This window comes from Aotus nancymaae, unplaced genomic scaffold (assembly GCF_030222135.1).
Source record: "Aotus nancymaae isolate 86718 unplaced genomic scaffold, 86718_ANA_hifiasm-v0.15.2.pri h1tg000029l, whole genome shotgun sequence".
Classification (NCBI taxonomy): Eukaryota; Metazoa; Chordata; class Mammalia; order Primates; family Aotidae; genus Aotus; species Aotus nancymaae.
Genome location: NW_026988442.1, coordinates 37,391,792 through 37,410,973, shown reverse-complemented (window position 1 = coordinate 37,410,973; position 19,182 = coordinate 37,391,792). Strand labels below are relative to the sequence as shown.

The 19,182-nt window shown below is 38.9% G+C and overlaps 1 protein-coding gene across 2 annotated transcripts in view; it reads right to left on the bottom strand.

Annotated features, from left to right (window-relative positions):
- Positions 1-19,182, bottom strand: part of VAPB (VAMP associated protein B and C) — a 54,365-nt gene that overhangs the window by 18,621 nt on the left and 16,562 nt on the right. For both annotated transcript variants that reach the window (XM_012467521.2, XM_012467520.2), the window contains exon 2: positions 7,925-8,077. In XM_012467521.2, coding sequence (XP_012322944.1) covers positions 7,925-8,077 — 153 coding nt within the window. The remainder of the gene's footprint in view (positions 1-7,924; positions 8,078-19,182) is intronic.

Below are 19,182 nucleotides of genomic sequence, written 5' to 3'. Positions count from 1 at the left end.
ACAAATTTAATCTTACCCTAACACCCTACTTGTATCACGTTAATTCCTCAGATCAAAAACCTCCTATAAGAGTAACCATTTCCCAAGTAAAAGGCAATCAGTTCAGCTTTTCACAATCTGGCCCTTCTTGGATTTCTTGGTATCTCTTATTGGCAGGCCTCTCTTCTGCTCCAACAGCCATGTACATCACTCAGGCCATACATCATGCCCCTATGTCCTTATACCCAGCGATGTTCCCCTGTCATCATCAAAGTGTCCGCTTACCATGTCAGCCCTGCCTGACACGTTTCTTTTGATTCTCCCTTACTCTACTCACATCTCAATATATCCCATCTTCCAGGACTTAATCCACTAACAGAACTCTGTAAGGAATAGCCAGGCATGGTGGTGCATGCCTGTAGTCCCAGCTACTTATGAGGCTGCGGCGGGAGGACTGCTTGAGCCCAGAAGTTTGAGGCTACAGTGAGCTATGAGAGTGCCATGCAAGACCCCAACTCCATAAATAAGTAAATAAATAAGGCCGGGCGCAATGGCTCACACCTGTAATCTCAAGTGGGCAGATCACTTGAGACCAGGAGTTTGAGACCAGCCTGGCCCAAATGGTAAAATCCTCTTCCATCAAAAAACACAAAAAAATTTAGCTGAGTATGGTGGCACACACCTGTAATCCCAGCTACTGGGGAGGCTGAGGCATGAGAATCGTTTGAACCCAGGTTGCAGTGAGCTGAGATGGTGCTACGCACTCCAGCCTGGGTGACAGAAAGAGACTTTGTCAAAAACAAATAAATATAAAAATATAATAAAATTTAAATAAGAACTCTGGAAGGAAAAGTTCTCAAACTCCAGGGAGTATCAGAATCAGCAGGAATGGTTGTTACAATACAGATTGCTAGGCCCCACCTTCAGAGCTTCTGAGTTAGCAGGGCTGGAGTGAAAATGAACACTCCAATTTCTAACAGGTCCCCAGGTGGGCTGCTGCTGCTGGCCCAGGGCCCACACCTGGAAAATCTGTGCTATACTATACATCCTAACACCGCAGTTCCTGCTGAAACACCATCTCACACCCCAGTACCTACTGTGGGCACCTTACTTTATTGGGAGACTGTCGACTCCAAGACTCCTAGGCTCCTTCTGACATATTTGCCTTTCTCCCCAATTAGACTGAGAACAGAACTTAATGTTTCAAGAGCTCACATTCTGGGTGCTAATTTGCATTTTTTTCATTAGCTGACAAGTTTGCATCTTCTTCTCTTTCAACATTCAAAGCATTCCTGAATCATGCTTTCTCTAGAAATATCCTCAGAGAAGCCCAAAGAGGAAACACTCCTTTACCTACCTCCCCATCCCGCCCCAACCAGCTGGCTTTTCTTCTGTCCTGCTTCTCAGACTCACTCCCTCCCTTTCAGGTGGCCAAGATAGAGCTTCCAGCTTCTGATGGCAGTGCCCTCAGCCTCACACTCCCCCTCCTCTCACACAGTCTGCATAGAGAAAGACTGTCCTTTACCATACTGCAATTACAGGGTCAGAATGAAGTCACTGATCTACTTTTTTTAGACTAATCAAAGACACGGACACATAAATGCCAACCAGAGCTCCTGATGAGCTGGAGATAACCCTCATTATCTAAGCGACGTGGTATCATTCTAGCCTAAAGCAAAGAAATTTATTATTTCCTTTAGTGCCCTCAAAATGTTGGAATCATGACCCCCTTGCTGGACCTCTGCCTATTCAGGGGCCCACGGATGGAACTGTGAGTCTAGCAAGTAAATAATGAATGGTATCTATTGATAAATAAGTTAACACTGAAGTGTCTTTGTGTTCTCTACAGGATTTTCTAGTTCATGTATTCTGTCTTAGAAAACAAATTTCTCACAGTCTGATTAATTTATTTGTGCAGAGACTAGTACAAATGTACTGACAGGGAGGTCTCCTTTCTCCAGTATCAGCAGAAGATGAGGACTGCTATATACAGGCACTGGCCAAATAACAAGGCTTATTCACTCTTTTTTTATAAATATCTTTTAAAATGTAAACCTTTTTCAAAAATCCAACATACTTTTCAGTCTCCTCTAACATTTATAATGGAATACAACATACCCTTTTTCTGATTACTTTTATGTTGTGACATGAACCCCCATTATATACCATCTTAGTGAGACCTGCAAGCTGTGTCTCTTGGGGTTGATCACCTAAAACATGGAGAACAGTTCCCCAAGGCTTATTCTCCCTGCACTTGCTCTCTGTGGTGTTCTTGCCCAGCCCATCCACTGTCTGCTATGCACTGTCACACCGCCGCTTTCAACGTGGCTACATCTGGACCTCTTTCCCTTTATTCTGGTCTGTGATGAGCTGGCAACCAGAACTGGGTTAACGGTAAGTCTAAAGTAAGAGTAAACAAGACAAGATTCAAGACTGGAGAGCCCTCAAGTGTGTAAGTGTGCAAGAACCCGTAATGAGTAAAAAGAACATCACTTTTGGCTTCTTAAACTTTGCTTAATTTTTGCTTCTCAGTTATGCTGTACAGAGTTGAAGTCACCTTCAGCTAAATGAGGTAGACGAAATGTATTTGGTAAGTCCTCTTGATCTTGACATTTGAAAATGTACAGAATAAACTGTGTCACGGTCACAAAAAAAAGGAACATAGAATTCTTCTTTAAAAACCTAAGTATTACTGTAAACTTGTAAAAACCTTTAAAAGCATAATTAAGTTGAATTTTTGTTGGTAATTTTCTTTTTTCTATTTTTTGTTTAATCTCATCTGGTGAAAAACATTAAAGATATCTTTTAAAGTATGAATGTGAGTTGTTCCTATCTGAGAGTAATAAGCCTGGTTCACGGAAACCATTGATAAAAAAGTTTCGCTTATCAGAGACTTCCAAAGCAAATGATCAAACGAAGAAGAATGTTGCTGTTAGGAAGCCCAAACTCCCCAAATACAGCTCCCACTATCAGTGCTTGATGGATAAATGTCTGGCTTCTTTGTCTAAGGGCTCCGTGCACTTATACTCTGGTGCAAATCACTTGAAAGGTGCACCCACAGTTGGCTGGTCCAGGGCAACCAAACGGCTACATTAAACTGAGTCAGCAAAATCTTAAAAGGATTAATTATTAATTGTAGTACTACCTATTTAAATTAATTGACCAATGTTTCCATGCAAGAAGAGTTGCTGATGTACATTCTCTATCCTGAGGATTTTACTGGAAAAACTTTATGCTTTAAATGTGATTGAAAAGAGTGCTGAAAAGGTCTGTATGTTAGGAATGAATACTGCTCCTTAATCCTTTGAATTCTAATTTAAAATACAGATACAGACACCAGGAGTTTTGTGTTTGTTTGTCTTTAATCCATTTTCAATTCCCAAGGTACACTTAGAAAAGTGTATCTGTACCTAAATATTGGTATCTTTAATGACTCTTTCCAATGCGCCCCTCCACACACAGATATTTTGCATTTCTAATTTGCTTGGTACACAGGCAACCAATGTGCATAATTGAACTGCAAAATGGAAGCATGCTTGCTACTTTAGTGAAATTAGAATTCAGTGAAGGTTATAAAAATATTAAACTTAATATCATATTACAGGAAGCGTTAAGTATTTTTGATGGGCCCATAATTTTACCACTTCACCTGCTGTATCTGCTGGCAAACATGGTTTGGAATATTAACGGAAAACTCCCTCATTATTAAACTGCAGCATTAAAAAAAAAAGTCCACAACCACTAACAGCTTACCACAAAGATATTTTCAGAAATTATGTACCTTAAAAATATTTTTCCACCATACAGTTCAGAAAATGGATTTAATTTTGTAAAGCTAGAACAAATGGGAAGATCCCCCACTGCCTCAAACAATTTGTTAATTCAAAAAGTTCTTTATTCCTCACATTTGAAATCTCAGGAGGAAAAAAAATCCAACCTCCTCTTCTCCAATCTCTATTTAAGTGTGCCTATTTTGCTGAGGTCCAGATTAAATAATTCAAAATCATCTCTAGTTGATAGTACGTATGATGGAGCAAGGGGCCAAAATCACAGCATTCAGGGCCAGGGAATGCAAACAGAAAGCCCCCTGCACCCCCTACCTAGATGTTGCCTCATCCAAAAAGCACAAACCCCAGAAGGGGCTACAATAAAAATGAGATGAGATGACCACCTATGGAAAGGACAAAGAAAGGATTCAAATCACAGGTCCAAGGGACCAGATCCTAAAGCAACTCTTTGGGAAAGCCCACACATTATAATCCACTGACAAGAAAAGTTTAGGTTATGCCCGAGTCCAACTGTTACTTTACCACCTAAGTTTATAAAAGCGAGTTTTTTTTAAGGACCCAATAAGTGATCTGCCATGTTCTGAAGAAAACAGAGCCTAAACTTTTGAAGCATAATGTAAGGTCCCTTGAATATCAGGGTAATGTGAAAAGGTGAGAAGAGCTTCACAGGGTATGTCTGAAAGATATCTGGCTTTCCATGTCACAATCTGGACTTGTGTGCCTTCAAAACCTTGATCCCTCTGGCCAGCACAGGTGCCAGCTCCATGGGTGGACATCATCATCACCATTAACCCTTCCTCTCCTCCCACCTTCCTGTCCCGCCCCCCATCTTTCTTTCCTTCCCCCTCCCTCCCTCCCTCCTTCCTCTATTGAAAATAATGATTTACAACCTTCCCTAACAGCTAGTGCATCCCAAGGTTTTCAGAAATGGGAAAAATGCACTGGTTATGTCCTTCTCAGGTATGCGGTGATACTCTGGGTGGTGGGCAGGGCAATGCTAGCAGTGTTTTAAGTTGATTTGGTGGCCACAGTTCTAAAGATTATATCTGAAAATTTACCGGCAACTTTTCACTATTAAACAAATGAATATTACAGAAGGAAGAAAAAACACAAATTTCTTCTCAAAATTAGGAAAGGTCCATAAATAAATAAAATGTAGGAGTTAACTGATTTCTAAACAGTCAATTCAAGTATTATGCAAAATCCACCTTCTTCAAAAACTAGCCGGTTTTTGTCAAAGGGAGAGGAAGAATAATGTAACCCCACTCTTGTACCGTGCTGTTGATCATGTAAGTATTTGTAAATATTCTATAAGGTAGATACTCTTCTCCCTACTTTACAAACGAGAAAACAAGAACCTAGAAAGGTTAACAGGTTGGTCAAAACTCAGCCAACTGGTTAAACAGCATAACTGTCTTCCTGTTTCGGTTTCCTGACCTCAAATCCACTAATCTTTGAAGACAGTGGGTAAAACCAAGCTTGGCCATGTGCGCATCTGGGGAGAAGCAGGGGCTGGCTTTTGGATAATGTGTACTGCCTGACCACTGGTATCCTCCTTCTCCTAAGAACTCCATCAACTCACCAAGATGTCATCATGTAGCTGTATTAATACCAAGAGGACCTGTGGACAAGGGCAGTGCTTTTTATCCCAAGCTATACATGTCTAATAAATGATGAAGTGTCCCTCAGCACACATGACTGCAGCAAATGGGGCTAGCTCCTTTGCTGACTTGGAAGGCTGTCCTAGAAATGTAATGATATCTGGCTTCACCTTGGTTTCCCTCAAGCACTGAGATAAATACCAAACAATAACAAAGGAGTCCTTTCTAAGGTGCAGATATGATCTTGTCTCATTCAGGAAGAAAGTCTACAGACACATGGACATTTTATTCTTCAACTGCTTTTTCCCCCAAATACATTAAACTTTGAGAATGATGGTACTTTTTATATTTATACATAAGTGGGGTCATCCTCTTACACTACTGAAGCAGTTTAGTATGATAGAAAGAGCACTGGATCAGGAGCCAAGCCACTACCTTCAAATACCAGTGCCGCCATGACCATCCATGTGACCCTTGATGGTCATGCCATGTGCTTTACTTTCTTATCTGCCAAAGGAAGGCCACAACCACAAAGTCTTGGTCTTCCTTGAGTGAACAATCATAAATCAGAACAAAGGCAGAGTTCGTTTTTACTTTTTAAAAATTCTTATGATGGGGAAGAATGGATCTTCCTGAAAGACAGACAGAGACGCCAGGTACGATGGCTCACGCCTGTAATCCCAGCACTTTGTGGGGGCTGAGGCAGGCAGATCACTTGAGGTCAAGAGTTCAAGACCAGCCTGGCCAATATGGTGAAACCCCATCTCTACTAAATATACAAAAATTAGCCAGGTGTGGTGGCACATGCCTGTAATCCCAGCTACTCAGGAGGCTGAGGCATGAGAATTGCTTGAATCCGAGAGATAGAGATTGCAGTAAGCCGAGATCACACCACTGTGCTCCAGCCTGGGCAACAAAGCGATACTCCATCTCAAAAAAAAAAAAAGGGGGAGAGAGAGAGAGATATACACGCCCCCCATATATATTTATATTTGGTATTAGAAAACACACCAACATTGTACAACTACCTGCTGGGATTCTTTTATCCAGAAACCATGCTGCATTCCCTGTTCTTACTATGAAAATTGGTAATCCTCACCTAATGACAAACTTGCTCGAATGTGATATGGGCATGGAAATCGAGGGGGAGGAAATAGATAAAATGCGGGAATAAAAGATTTCAGCTGCCCTTGATGTCACCAGAAAAATTTTAACCATACAAATCCAGGGGATATAGAAATGCCAAAATCCTAGTCCCTTCCTTTCTCCAGAGTGCTGCAGTCCAGAGCATGGGCTTCAGAGGCAGTCAGAATGATCCACATCTTGGCTCTGTCAATTGCAAGCTTCATGATCCTATGACCACCAGTCTCCTTCTTAGTAAAATGGAGGTAACAATACATCCCTCACAGGGAAGATACGAGAAATGACATGAGACAGTATATGTGCAGGTCCAGCATATAGAATCCCCTCAATCAATGCTGGCTTCCACCCTCCTGACTTCTGGATAATAACCTGATTCTAGAGTCCAGATCAGGTCTTGCAGACTCAGAGAAGCACAGGGGGAGAGCTGGCATGGGTGCGCCATAATGAGAGAGACCAGCAGATTCAGAGAATAAGAGTTTGCAGAAATGATCAGATAATGAAACACCTTATATCTTTCCAAAGAGGTGAATCATTTTCTTTAAGGTGTCAAATGAATAGCCAAATGTACGACAATCAAAATCTATCATGGAAAAAGCCAGATAGGTACTCATATCAAATGAGCAGTAGCTTTTATTGATTCAGAAGCCTCTGTGATACGGAATCACCTGATATTTACAGGATAAATACACACTCCCCCATAGCTCCTTCTTGGCTGCAGAAGTTCTAATGAGCTCAAAGTTTATCCCATTTCTAAAATACATTTAAACTCCAACCCATCACTGACATCTCCTTAATTCTGAAATTTAATTCTCAATTTGGGCACTTTATCAGCATCTTTTCAAAAGTTGGACTTTGGAAAATATATGCACTCCCAGACAGAAGGGGAAAAAAACCCATCAGACATGCACCAAACTGACACCCTTGAATATACTGCAATTTCCTCAGCCCTCATCTCCCTTAGCATTTCACAATCGGTAAAGTGCAGTGGCCAATCATTGGAAATGACATGTGCTTAATGTCAGAAATCATTTAGCTTAAATAAGAAAATAACTCCATTTAGCTTTCTCCCACAAAGTAAAATTAAGTTTGTTTAGCCTTTTTCATTTATTGCCAAAGGGCAGATTTAATTTCAAGGGAGTGAAAACAAAACTCATTCTGAAGTAAAGTCTAAAGTTACCACTTCAGTTTTGCTCTACTGAGGTGCAAGGGGGCTGTAAGCATGGAAATAAGGAGGCATTAATTATGGAAAAACAGGCGACTGGAACCCAGCTTTTTGATCAGGGGGAGGAGGGTTGTGGGGGAGGTGGAGAGAAGTCTATCATCTTTTGCTACCCTGCAAATAAAAAATTTAAGAAAACCTACTGTCTAGGGGCCTTTTAGCCTGCCCTCCAGGTCTTTAATCTCGGGACTTACCAGATACATTAATTGAGGCCCCTGCATCGATGATCCCGCTGTTGGGCCTCACACAGTACCTACGCGGTGCTGTGGTCTTCACCTTAAAACACACATTTCGGTCTGTCGGGTTGCCAAGCTTTAAGTTGGTGGTGACAACATCGGTAAAGGGACCTGTAGAATGAGACAGAGACTGATTGGGGATTTCATGAGGAAAGTTTAGAAGGTTTATGGAAAGGACAGCTATAAATACAATTAAGGGAAGATTTGAGATCCATGATTATCTCATTAACATGCTAATGGATGGAAGAGATGAGCTGAGGTTATTGCACTAGCAGTTAACAGCTAATATTTACCATATTCCCAGTATTTCACCAGATACCTAGTGTAAGTGTTCTAACATGTGGCATCTCATTGAAACCTCACAACTTTATGATTATTGCTGTCTTACAGATGAGAAAACTGAGGCTTGAGGAAACAAGTTACTTGCCTAAGTTTTCATGATAGTGGTAGTGAGAATCTGTAACCAAATGGTTTGCATCTAAGGCCAGTTCTTACCCATGCTAAATACTGATTTCCACAATAACAATATGAAATCTAAAAGGGAGAGCGTAAAGGACTAAACTCAGTCCAAAATGATTATCTAGAGCACAGTGGGCAAAGAGGAGCAGATAGAAGAAAGAGTTTGAGGTGTTAATGATCTATAAACACAGTAACTCTCAACATTATAGTGTTGCTGAAGAAAACTTAATATCATCTTAGGCTATAGCAAGAAGTTCAGAGTCCTGCTGGGCAGTCCACACCTGAACCATTACAGACAGTATTAACTACTCAGGCTATCAGGAAGATTGAAACAGGCTCAGTGGCCTGAGGACTTTTTTTTTTTTTTTTTTTTTTTTTTTTTCCCCCTGAGACAGAGTCTTGCTCTGTCACCCAGGCTGGAGTGCAGTGGTGCGATCTCGGCTCACTGCAACCTCCGCCTCCTATGTTCAAGCAATTCTTCTGCCTCAGTCTCCAGAGTAGCTGGGACTACAGGCACACTGATTTCAGCCTCCCGAAGTGCTGGGATTACAGGAGTGAGCCATGGTGCCCAGCCTAAGGATATTTTTTATTACTATTATTTATTCGCTTCCTACTTTATTAGATTTTTTAATTAAAAAAGTAAAACATGCTCCTTAAAACAAACTAAACAATAAAAGATGTATAAACAGGAAGTTAATAAGCTTTCCCTTGTCCCCTGAGGTAACTAATATTAACAATACGGAAGATCTTTCCACATCATCTGTGCTTACACAAACAATACATGCACACATATGCAAGGGATGGGGGCTAACAAATAACAAAATAATACTATTCCTATTACTCTGAAACTTGTTTTTCATTTACCCATGTATGGTGGACATGTGATCTCTGTGTTTATTAGTCAGGTGGGTTAGGTTGAACTACAAAAACACAGGTCCTTTTCAACACCTTTTCAAATTCACATATTTTTCACCTGTAAATCAGAATTTGTTTCCTCTAGGCAAGTTCTTTTTTTTGAGACGGAGTTTCGCTCTTGTTACCTAGGCTGGCTGGAGTGCAATGGCGCGATCTCGGCTCACCGCAACCTCCACGTCCTGGGTTCAGGCAATTCTCCTGCCTCAGCCTCCTGAGTAGCTGGGATTACAGGCACGCGCCACCATGCCCAGCTAATTTTTTTTTTTTGTATTTTCAGTAGAGACGGGGTTTCACCATGTTGACCAGGATGGTCTCGATCTTTTGACCTAGTGATCCACCCGCCTTGGCCTCCCAAAGTGCTGGGATTACAGGCGTGAGCCACTGCACCCGGCCCGCAAGTTCTTTACTCTCGTCTTTACGTTTACAAGGAAGCAGAAGGTGAAGGTAGGGAAAGGGAGTGTGCTTGTGTGTTCACAAACAAATACATAATGTTGCTCCATTTGTTCCCTAAGAAGACCCAACAAAAACATTCAAATTTGTGTTTTGAATAATTTTTCAATGAGACTCTAAGCTCCTGAGGGCAAGGATTATACCTTACCCATCTCTGTAGCCCCAGCACTGTGCCTGGCATTGAATGAAGGTCTCAATCTATATATTCACCAAGAAGAAAACTACCTGTGGATTATATCCAGCAAAATTAAAATCTCAGGCTGGTGTCTCTACTCTTGAGGTGCTCAAGGCATGAAAAAAGTCAATCTGATATGGGCTTCCTTAACACAAATTAAAAAATCAAAAACAGTGATAAGGAAGGAAGGAAATGGTACTCATTCCCAAAATCAAACGACAGACAGTTCTGCTATGAGGCTTATTTTGAAAACACAAATTTGATCCAAAGTGACTGATGTGAATATCAGAGGGACAATCTGGGCATAAAATAATTTTTGCATTTGTTTCTGCATGATTTTATCTGCTATCAACACTAGGTGAACACAGAAAACTGCTCCTCACTAAACCTAGCTGCAAAGAAATACAGAAAACACACAAGCATACACACCTCACCCACCTAAAGGATACCTCAGGTCACCTCGTGGATAATGAGCCACACCTGTCCACACCTGTTGTTACAACTTTTCATACGATTTCAGGTGATCCTCCTTACTTCACATCATAGTAACACAGGAAACAGCTCTTCTGATGCCATATCGACAGACAAAATTTGGGTATTTTTCAAGAAAAGTGCCATATCTACTGTAGCACTTGTGGTTTTACAAGGACCCTATCTTTGTGCCTATGTCACCAACAGTCTTTGAGTAATGTGCCCCTAACCACACTTCCCTCATAAGCCCTGTGGTTTTTACCAAGCTATTCTGTATAGTGTGGTGATTTCAAGAATGCATTACAGCAGAACTGACTATACTACTGCATCATCCATTGTTTTGTGAATTATTATGCCAAACACTGTTCTCATTCCACAAGCAGTGACACCTTCACAGATGAAACAGTCCAAGAGAATTTCTCCATTTGCTTACCTTTCTATCACAAACAACCCTATTACTACATTCTAAGTCAGCTCCGCATGGGAAACTAAGAGTACAGAGGAGGCCAGGTACCTGTGGCCCAAAAGGATTTTCAGCTACAGTAAGGGAGAGCCAGATGCTGACGCAGCTCCATCCTTGCATCAAGTTCTTGGCAAAAAAGGGAACAACAGGACACTTGGTGCTGAGGCAGTGCTAGGGAGATTATGGAGGCAGCACTCTCTGTGACTACCCTTTTCCACTCTCCAACACAAGCAGTCTGACTCATAATAAAGGTGGAAAAAAGTCTGACCTCCTAGTAAGTCTCCTTGCTTGCTTAAGGAGTGGATCACTTCAGCACTCACAGGATAGGGGAAAAAGAATAACTATGTGAGCTCTGATTTTCTAGGGTCAAACGCACACAGACAGGCATAAGGGGCACACAAACTTATGAGGGCACAAGCAAATCACCATGTACATGCATTCCCTGACCCTCATCTAAAAACCGCAACTCAGAACAACTCCACATAAACACAGCAGCACCACAACGCTAGAGGAAGGAAGAAAAAAGTGGACAAAAATACACATGACAAAAAGAGACACCTGAAAAGGGGTGAGCTTTCAAATATAAAGCCTAAGGATGAAAGGTACTCAATGACAGTTTGAATGTGATTCAAAAACTCTCAGGCCACAAAGCGTTCTAAATCTAAGCTTAAAGTTACCAGTTTCAACAAGATTCTGCCTCAAAAACATGCAAGTATCTTCAAATCAGAATGCCAAGAATTCATAATGGCCCCCAAAACATCCAAAAATACATAGATCTTTTCTTCTAAGATGTTTTGAAGTACAGTGAGAGTAGAAAATAGAGATGCTAGCAAGATTTCACTGTGATGAAATGAAGAATACTTGCTAGCTTCCAACTCAGTTTCTAGTGTCTTTTCCTGCCCTCTCCCCCTTATGAAGTTGGGGTGTGGAGATACCAAATTTAAGTATTTGTTTATTCCTTACACTGACCTCTTCTTCAAGGTACTCTACAAAAATAAACCAAATTTAAATGTAAACACTTAACTATTTTTGAAAATTTCTGGCCGGGCGCGGTGGCTCACGCCTATAATCCCAGCACTTTGGGAGGCCGAGGCAGGCAGATCACTTGAGGTCAGGAGTTCAAGACCAGCCTGGCCAACATGGTGAAATGCCATCTCTTAAAAAAAATAAAGAAAGAAAGAAAGAAAATTTCCCCAGGTTAATCTATTACGTAGCAATTAATTGCTATTACACAGCAATCTTAATGGTGCTTCAACTTATATAAATCACATAAAAGGAAGTCTAAATTGTTAAGACAAGCAACATTTGTAATAACAAACAGGATAAAATAAACATCCCAGATTTCTCCCTCCAGAATCCTGCGCCTTTATGTGCTTGGGATTTCTTGGCCTTTCACAGGCTTTCAATTGTAAAAATGTGGAGGGAGTTATACCTGAAAATATACGCAATGAAACAACATTATTGGTAAAATACCAAAGTCCCAGAAAGATATTTTGTAAGAACACACCAACCCTCCTCTTCCTACTCTGGGTAATTTACTCTAAGAATTTTATTGAAAATAAATTCTATTCGATTTGAGTAATTATAGGAAATAAACCATGTTAGTGTTCTCTTTTTCCCCTGTATTAATGGATTAGAATACAGAAAACCTTCAATAAAAATGATGTAAAGGCTTATGAGCATCATTCAGATTTTTACTAGTCACTTTCATTTCATAAAACTGCCATTTCCATTAAAGCATTAGGTAAAAAATGGGATTATACTATACCAACATGCATATTTATCACCAATGAATTTAAACATTGCTTATCAAGTACAGAGTCAATTTTACAAATGAAATCTCCTAAACTTAGAATTTTTCCTTTTTAGAGATTAAAAACATGATGTGTCTCTAGAACCACAGCATATACTTTTAATCATTTTTAATCTTCTATTCCTCATTTCAGATAATATCTGTACAAAACTAGGAACTCAGCATCTAAAATGTGAAATGGGAGGTTAAAAAATGAAGAAATATGAAATTGGGAGAAATTGGCAGTACTCTTTGAAACTGTTACTCTTTTTAATAATGTAAACAATGCCCTGTATGTCCTAGATTATGCATAATATATTCATCTGTGAAAATTTTTGAGTTTGTTGAAGATGTTTATGAAACATCACTAACTAACTGAAAATGAATTCCTTGACATGCTCTAAAAGGTATTCAGATAAAACTAAACACAGTATAATCTATTTCCTCCACCTTTCCCAAGGACCCACTGTGCTTGGATTTTGGTCATTTTAAATTCTATTTAAGATAGTAAGAGGAGCTAGAATCGACCTGTTTTAGAAAGTAAACAGTACAGTACCAGCAAAAACTTGCATACCATTAAAAGTGAAAGAAGAAACAGTTGCTTTTTACTCTTAGTTACCAAAATTAGGCCTTAAGTTGTAAAGTTCTGGTTTAAAGGTCAAAGAAGACAGTCACAATCCAGCACAACATTAAGAGGTCAGATTCCAGGTGTTGAAAATGTCAATAAGAAAATGGCTGAATAAACTTATCAATCAGGAAACCTAAGAGCATTTTGTGGAAAAAGTATTCCATTAAATCTTTAAACAGTCTCCTGATCTACATATGATTTAAATGCTTTTCTGTAATTATTCATTCAAGACCCATGGAAGAAAAAAAATAAAACTCTTCCTTTCAGGAAATGTATATACTATCTTTACAAAAGAATAAAAGTTCATATCCCATCAAATTATAAAAATAACAATGAAAATTCCCAGTGAAATCCAAACACAATGTAGCCCTTACCTATCTGTATTATCTCAAGCATAGCATATCATCCTATCCATTAAATGGCAAGACAGAAGTTTTTAAGGAATAAATACATAATTTTAACTTTTTTTTTTTGAGACAGAGTCTTGCTCTGTCACCCAGGCTGGAATGGAATAGCATGATCTCATCTCACTGCAACCTCCACCTCCCAGGTTCAAGCAATTCTTATGCCTCAACCTTCCAAGTAAGCTGGGACCACAGGCACAAACCACCACACCTGACTAATTTCTGTATTTTTAATAGAGACAGGGTTCCTGTCTCTAAAAATACATTGGCCGGGCTGGTCTCAAACTCCTGACCTCAAGTGATACACCTGCCTTGGCATCCCTAAGTGCTGGGATTAGAGGTGTGAGCCATCGCACCCAGCTATAATTTTACTTTTAACTCAGCAATTCTACCAGAAAATAACTACTAAAATATACTTAGACACCAAACTATAAAACTCCTAGAGGATGACAGAATAAAATCTAGATGACCTTGGATTTGGAGATGACTCTACTTACAATACCAAAACAAAATCCATGAAAAAAAAAACTGACAAGCTAGACTTCATTAAAAATAAAACCATCTGCTCTGCAGAAGACAAGTAAGCCAAAAGCCAGAAGAAAGTATGTGCTAAAAACATATCTGAATAAAATACTGTCAACCAAAATATACAAAGAACTCTTAAAACTCAACAATAAGAATATGAACAAACTGATTTTAAAATGGGCAAAAGATCTGAACAGCCACCTCACCAAAAATGTACAGAGAGCAAATAAACATATGAAAAGATGTCTAGCTGGGCACAGTGGCTCATGCCTATAATCCTAGCACTTTGGGAGGCCAAGGCGGGTGGATCACCTGAGGTTAGGAATTCGAGAGCAGCTTGGCCAACATGGTGAAACTCTGTCTCTACTAAAAATAAAAAATTAGCTGGGTGTGTTGGCCCATACCTGTAGTCCCAGCTACTGAGGAGGCTGAGGCAGAAGGATCACTGGAACCGGGAGGCAGAGGTCGCAGTGAGCCAAGATTGTGCCACTGCGCTTCATCCTGGGTGACAAAGTAAGACTCCATCTCAGAAAAGAAAAGATGTCCAATGAGATACTACTACACACCTATTAGAATGGCCAAATTCTAAAATACTACCAATACCAAGTGTTGATGAGGATATGGAACAACAGGAACTCTCATTCACTGCTGCTGGGAATGCAAAATGGTGCAGCCACTTGGAAAGACCATTTGGCAGTTTCTTACAAAACATAGTCTTACCATACAATCCAGCAATCACCCTCCTTGGTATTTACCCAAATAAGCTGAAAACTTATGTCCACACAAAAACCTGCACATGGATGTTTACAGTGGCTTTATTCACAACCAAAATGTAGAAGCAACCACGATGCCCTTCAGTAGGTGAGTGGATAAAATAAACTGTGGTATATCCAGACATTGAAATAGTACTCAGTGCTAAAAAGAAACGAGCTAACAAGCCATGAAATGAGCTAACAAGCCATGAAAAGACGGAGGAGCCTTAAATGCACAGTCCTAAGTGAAATCGGCAGTCATTATGAAAAGGTAGCATACTATATGATTTTACTCTATGCCACTCTGGAAAAGGCAAAACTGTGGAGACAATAAAAAGATAAGGTGTTGACTGGGCATGATGGCTCACACCTGTAATCCAGCACTTTGGGAGGCTGAGGGGGGGCAGATCATTTGAGGTAGGTCAGGAGTTCGAGACCAGCATGGCCAATATAGGAAACCCTATCTCTAATAAAGCTACAAAAATTGGCTGGGTATTGTGGCACACACCTGTAATCTCAGCTACTCGGGTGGCGGAGGCAGGAGATCACCCCACTGTACTTCAGCCTGGGCGATGGAGTGAGACGTTGTCTCAGAACAAAAAAAAGATCAAGTGTTGATAGAAGTTAAGAGAGGAAAGAAACAGGAGGAGCCTAAGGGATTTTTAGGACAGTGAAAATACTCTGATAATATAATGGTGGATACACGTCATTATATATTTGTCAAAACTCATAGAATGTACAACACTAGAAATGAATCCTAATGCAGACTATGGACTCTGGGTAACAATGACGTGTCAATGAAGGTTCACCGATGGTAACCAATGTACCACGCAGTGTAGGATGTTGCTAGTGGAGCGGGCTATTAGCATGTGTAGGGTAGGAGTTACATGAGAACTCCGTGTATACTTTCTGCTCAGTTTTCTTGTGAACCTAAAACTTCTTGTGAACCTAAAACTTCTTGTGAACCTAAAACTGTTCTAAAATATAGTTTATTTTTTTAAAAAAGAGGAAAGGGAAAGGCATTTGGTCTTTTATATTAATTCACTTTTGTTAGTATCCCCCTTAACATTTCTGATATTATAGAGATCTTGAAAATATATATCAGTATTGTATGTGTATGTGTATATATACATGAATAAGATCATTTGTTGTGCAAAGTGATTGCTCCTCTTCCTTTTCTAGAGTTCATGAAATTCTGGTGTCACAAACACATAGCCTTCTTTTGTAATTTATCTTCTGATGTAGCTACAATACTTTGAAACTCAAACTATTTGTGTTACCAAATAAGTTATATACCCATTTGATATATAATCTATCAGGTCTCAGCTTTCCAGATATAAGTTTAAAGTTATTAGCTTCACAACAGTTTTTTTCACTTTGCATAAAAAAGGCTATATTATTTTATATTCTTGCAAACACAATTTAAGTACAATATCTCTCCTTTTCACAGCCTCTCCAAAAAATGAGTTACCATATTTCACTTCAACTCTAAAAAGATTACCTTCTGTGAAGGTAATAATCTGTCTCCAGAAGTGTACAACTTTTGATGGATTTTGTTAAGACGATAATAGTGTGCTTGAGGTTTCAATACGGTAGACTCTGTATGTGGGAAAAATACATTAAAATGGAGGGACACAGACCCTCTAAAGTAAAATCTGTTGGATATCTTATAAATATTTTTACATTTTACCCTTTGACAGTATATTTTCATTAAAAAGTATGCTATTGCTTTCTACTTTCCATATCCATCTGCAATGCACCAATCCCCACATTATTGCTTTTCTTGTTTATGTAAATCTTCCCCTTCTAGAATGGAAACTCTACCAACACAGATGTTTTTGTCCCTCTTGTTCATTACTGATCAGCACCTAGAACACTTGCAGGCATAGACAGATGCTCAATATATTTGCTGAATGAACAAATGGCTATGCCATGCTTCCATCTACTTCACACAATGGCTGTATTCTTCCTCCACACACCCCCTGTATGCACATGCAGGCTCTGGGTGAACAAACTCTGAGACTACTGCTGCTCCCATTCCAGCATCACACCCTTTTCATCTTCTGCACAGGATATATTCTGTTTGTTCCTTTCCTGTTTCCACATGGGGTGGGGGGTGGGGGGTGCTCATCCTATTCATCACCAGATCCTCCAAACTACTAGAACAGTGCCACACACATAGCAAAAATATATGCTGCATGAACACGAGACTTCCTCAGAGGTAACTGTACTCTGATTCTGCTGCATTTCCTGTAAACAGACACCTACTTCAAAACCTGGATCTGAAATCATTCTAAATCTGTGCTGCTTATATATAGGTTGAAGCTATTAAAAATGCTCAATGTGTCAACAATGCTTCATCATAATTATTCTATGGTGATTTTTTTAAAAGCTGCCCCCTCCCTAAAAAATGAAAGATACCATACTAACAGATATTCAAAGACAGTGAGCTCCTAAATAACCCTGAACTCAAGAATAAAGATACTGGAGAGGTTTTCTTAAAAATGTATTTTCTTGATTGAATTGTTGGCTCACACATTAAATCGATACTTTAGAAACAAAAACAATGCTTCACAACCAATGTGTTTTAATGATAGACATTATATTCCAGTATTTCAGAGACAGCCTAACCATATAGCTCTTATTTTGAAACAAACACACAAAAAGAACCCTACATATAGACACATAACTTTCCTGAAGAACTCTTAGAATGCAAAATGTTTTAAATTAATAAAGTATCCTCCTGATATCCTCAGGAAACAGCCAGCTACTGAGAAACATCACACCTATTATTGCAGCAAGAGAAACCAACGACAAGAACTCTCAGTGATGATGCCGTCAAAGGCACACCAGAAGCCAGCTTGATTGAAACAGACTATCCCAGCCTTGCAGGCTGCTTACTCAATTCACTAGTTTCCTAGCTGAGAGCAGAAAGAAAGAAAACTCAGCGTGCCACCACCTACACGGGTGGGAAAACTAAACTATAAGGCATTCTATTGTAGTGTAAGAATTTCTAAGATCAAACTCAGGAAAGCTACCTGAAAAAAATATAAAGTTAGGCAGTAAGGAATAGCCTAGAAAACTAAGATATTTGTAGTTTATATAACAGATAAATGATTAGAATTCAAAATATATAAAGAATTACCCTACAATAAAGATTCTAAAATCTCATGGAGAAATACCACACAACACTTTAAAAAAATAAACTAGATCTATATTTCAGCAATTGATGAGTCTCAAAAACATGTTAAGTCATCCATATACCATGATACTACATTAAGTGATCTAGAAAAAAAATGGAAATAGTTCACATTAAATTCCTCTGGGGAATTAAAAAAAAAAAAAGGAGGGAGTATGAATCAGCAGATACGGAGTATAGATGTGTCATAAATTATTAGTGAAGTGTTGCTTGTTTTATTAAAGAAAGATTTAAAACAAGTCTAACAAATTATTAACATTTAGTTACTCTGTATTGGGATATTTATTATATTATGTGTATTTTTCTGTACTTAAAATTTTTTTCATATACAGAAAGCTACCTGTAGTTTATGTGAGATCCAAATAATGTTCTTTTGAAAGAAATTTCTACTTGTTCAAACTTGTAAACTTGTTGAAAACTGATAAACCAACATTGATAGTTATGCTTACATAATTTATAAAAATCAAGGTTATCACTTAAAACATGTTTAAAGTTGCTGGGATCTCATTAATTCAAGACAAAGACCCATGTCTACAATTCTGACAAAAGTTGTTGTATGAACTTCAAAGACTAGAAGCCATCTAAAGATACTGTCACTACTTTTCTTTAATGCACTAGATTTTTTTTCTAAATAGAAAAATGGCTAAAAGTAGTACATAAAAGCTGAAGCTTCATATATTCTATCTATATCCAGCACTAAGACACATTATAGTGCAATTGAAGATTATTCACAGATGAATTTTGTATCTGTTCTAAAAGGATTTTAGATTTCATAAACTGAATTTTTTCAATGCATTCTTTATCCCATTGACTAACAAACATCTAGTAATTATTCTCTACTTGAAAGACCAAAATTTCTGATTACAGTTCTCACAAAAATAAACAAAAAGATAAGCAATATTCTACTCCAAATAAACTTCTATCTAAATAGAAGAGTGGCAAAAATGATTCACATTTTACACAAAGCAGGATGAGTCAAGACA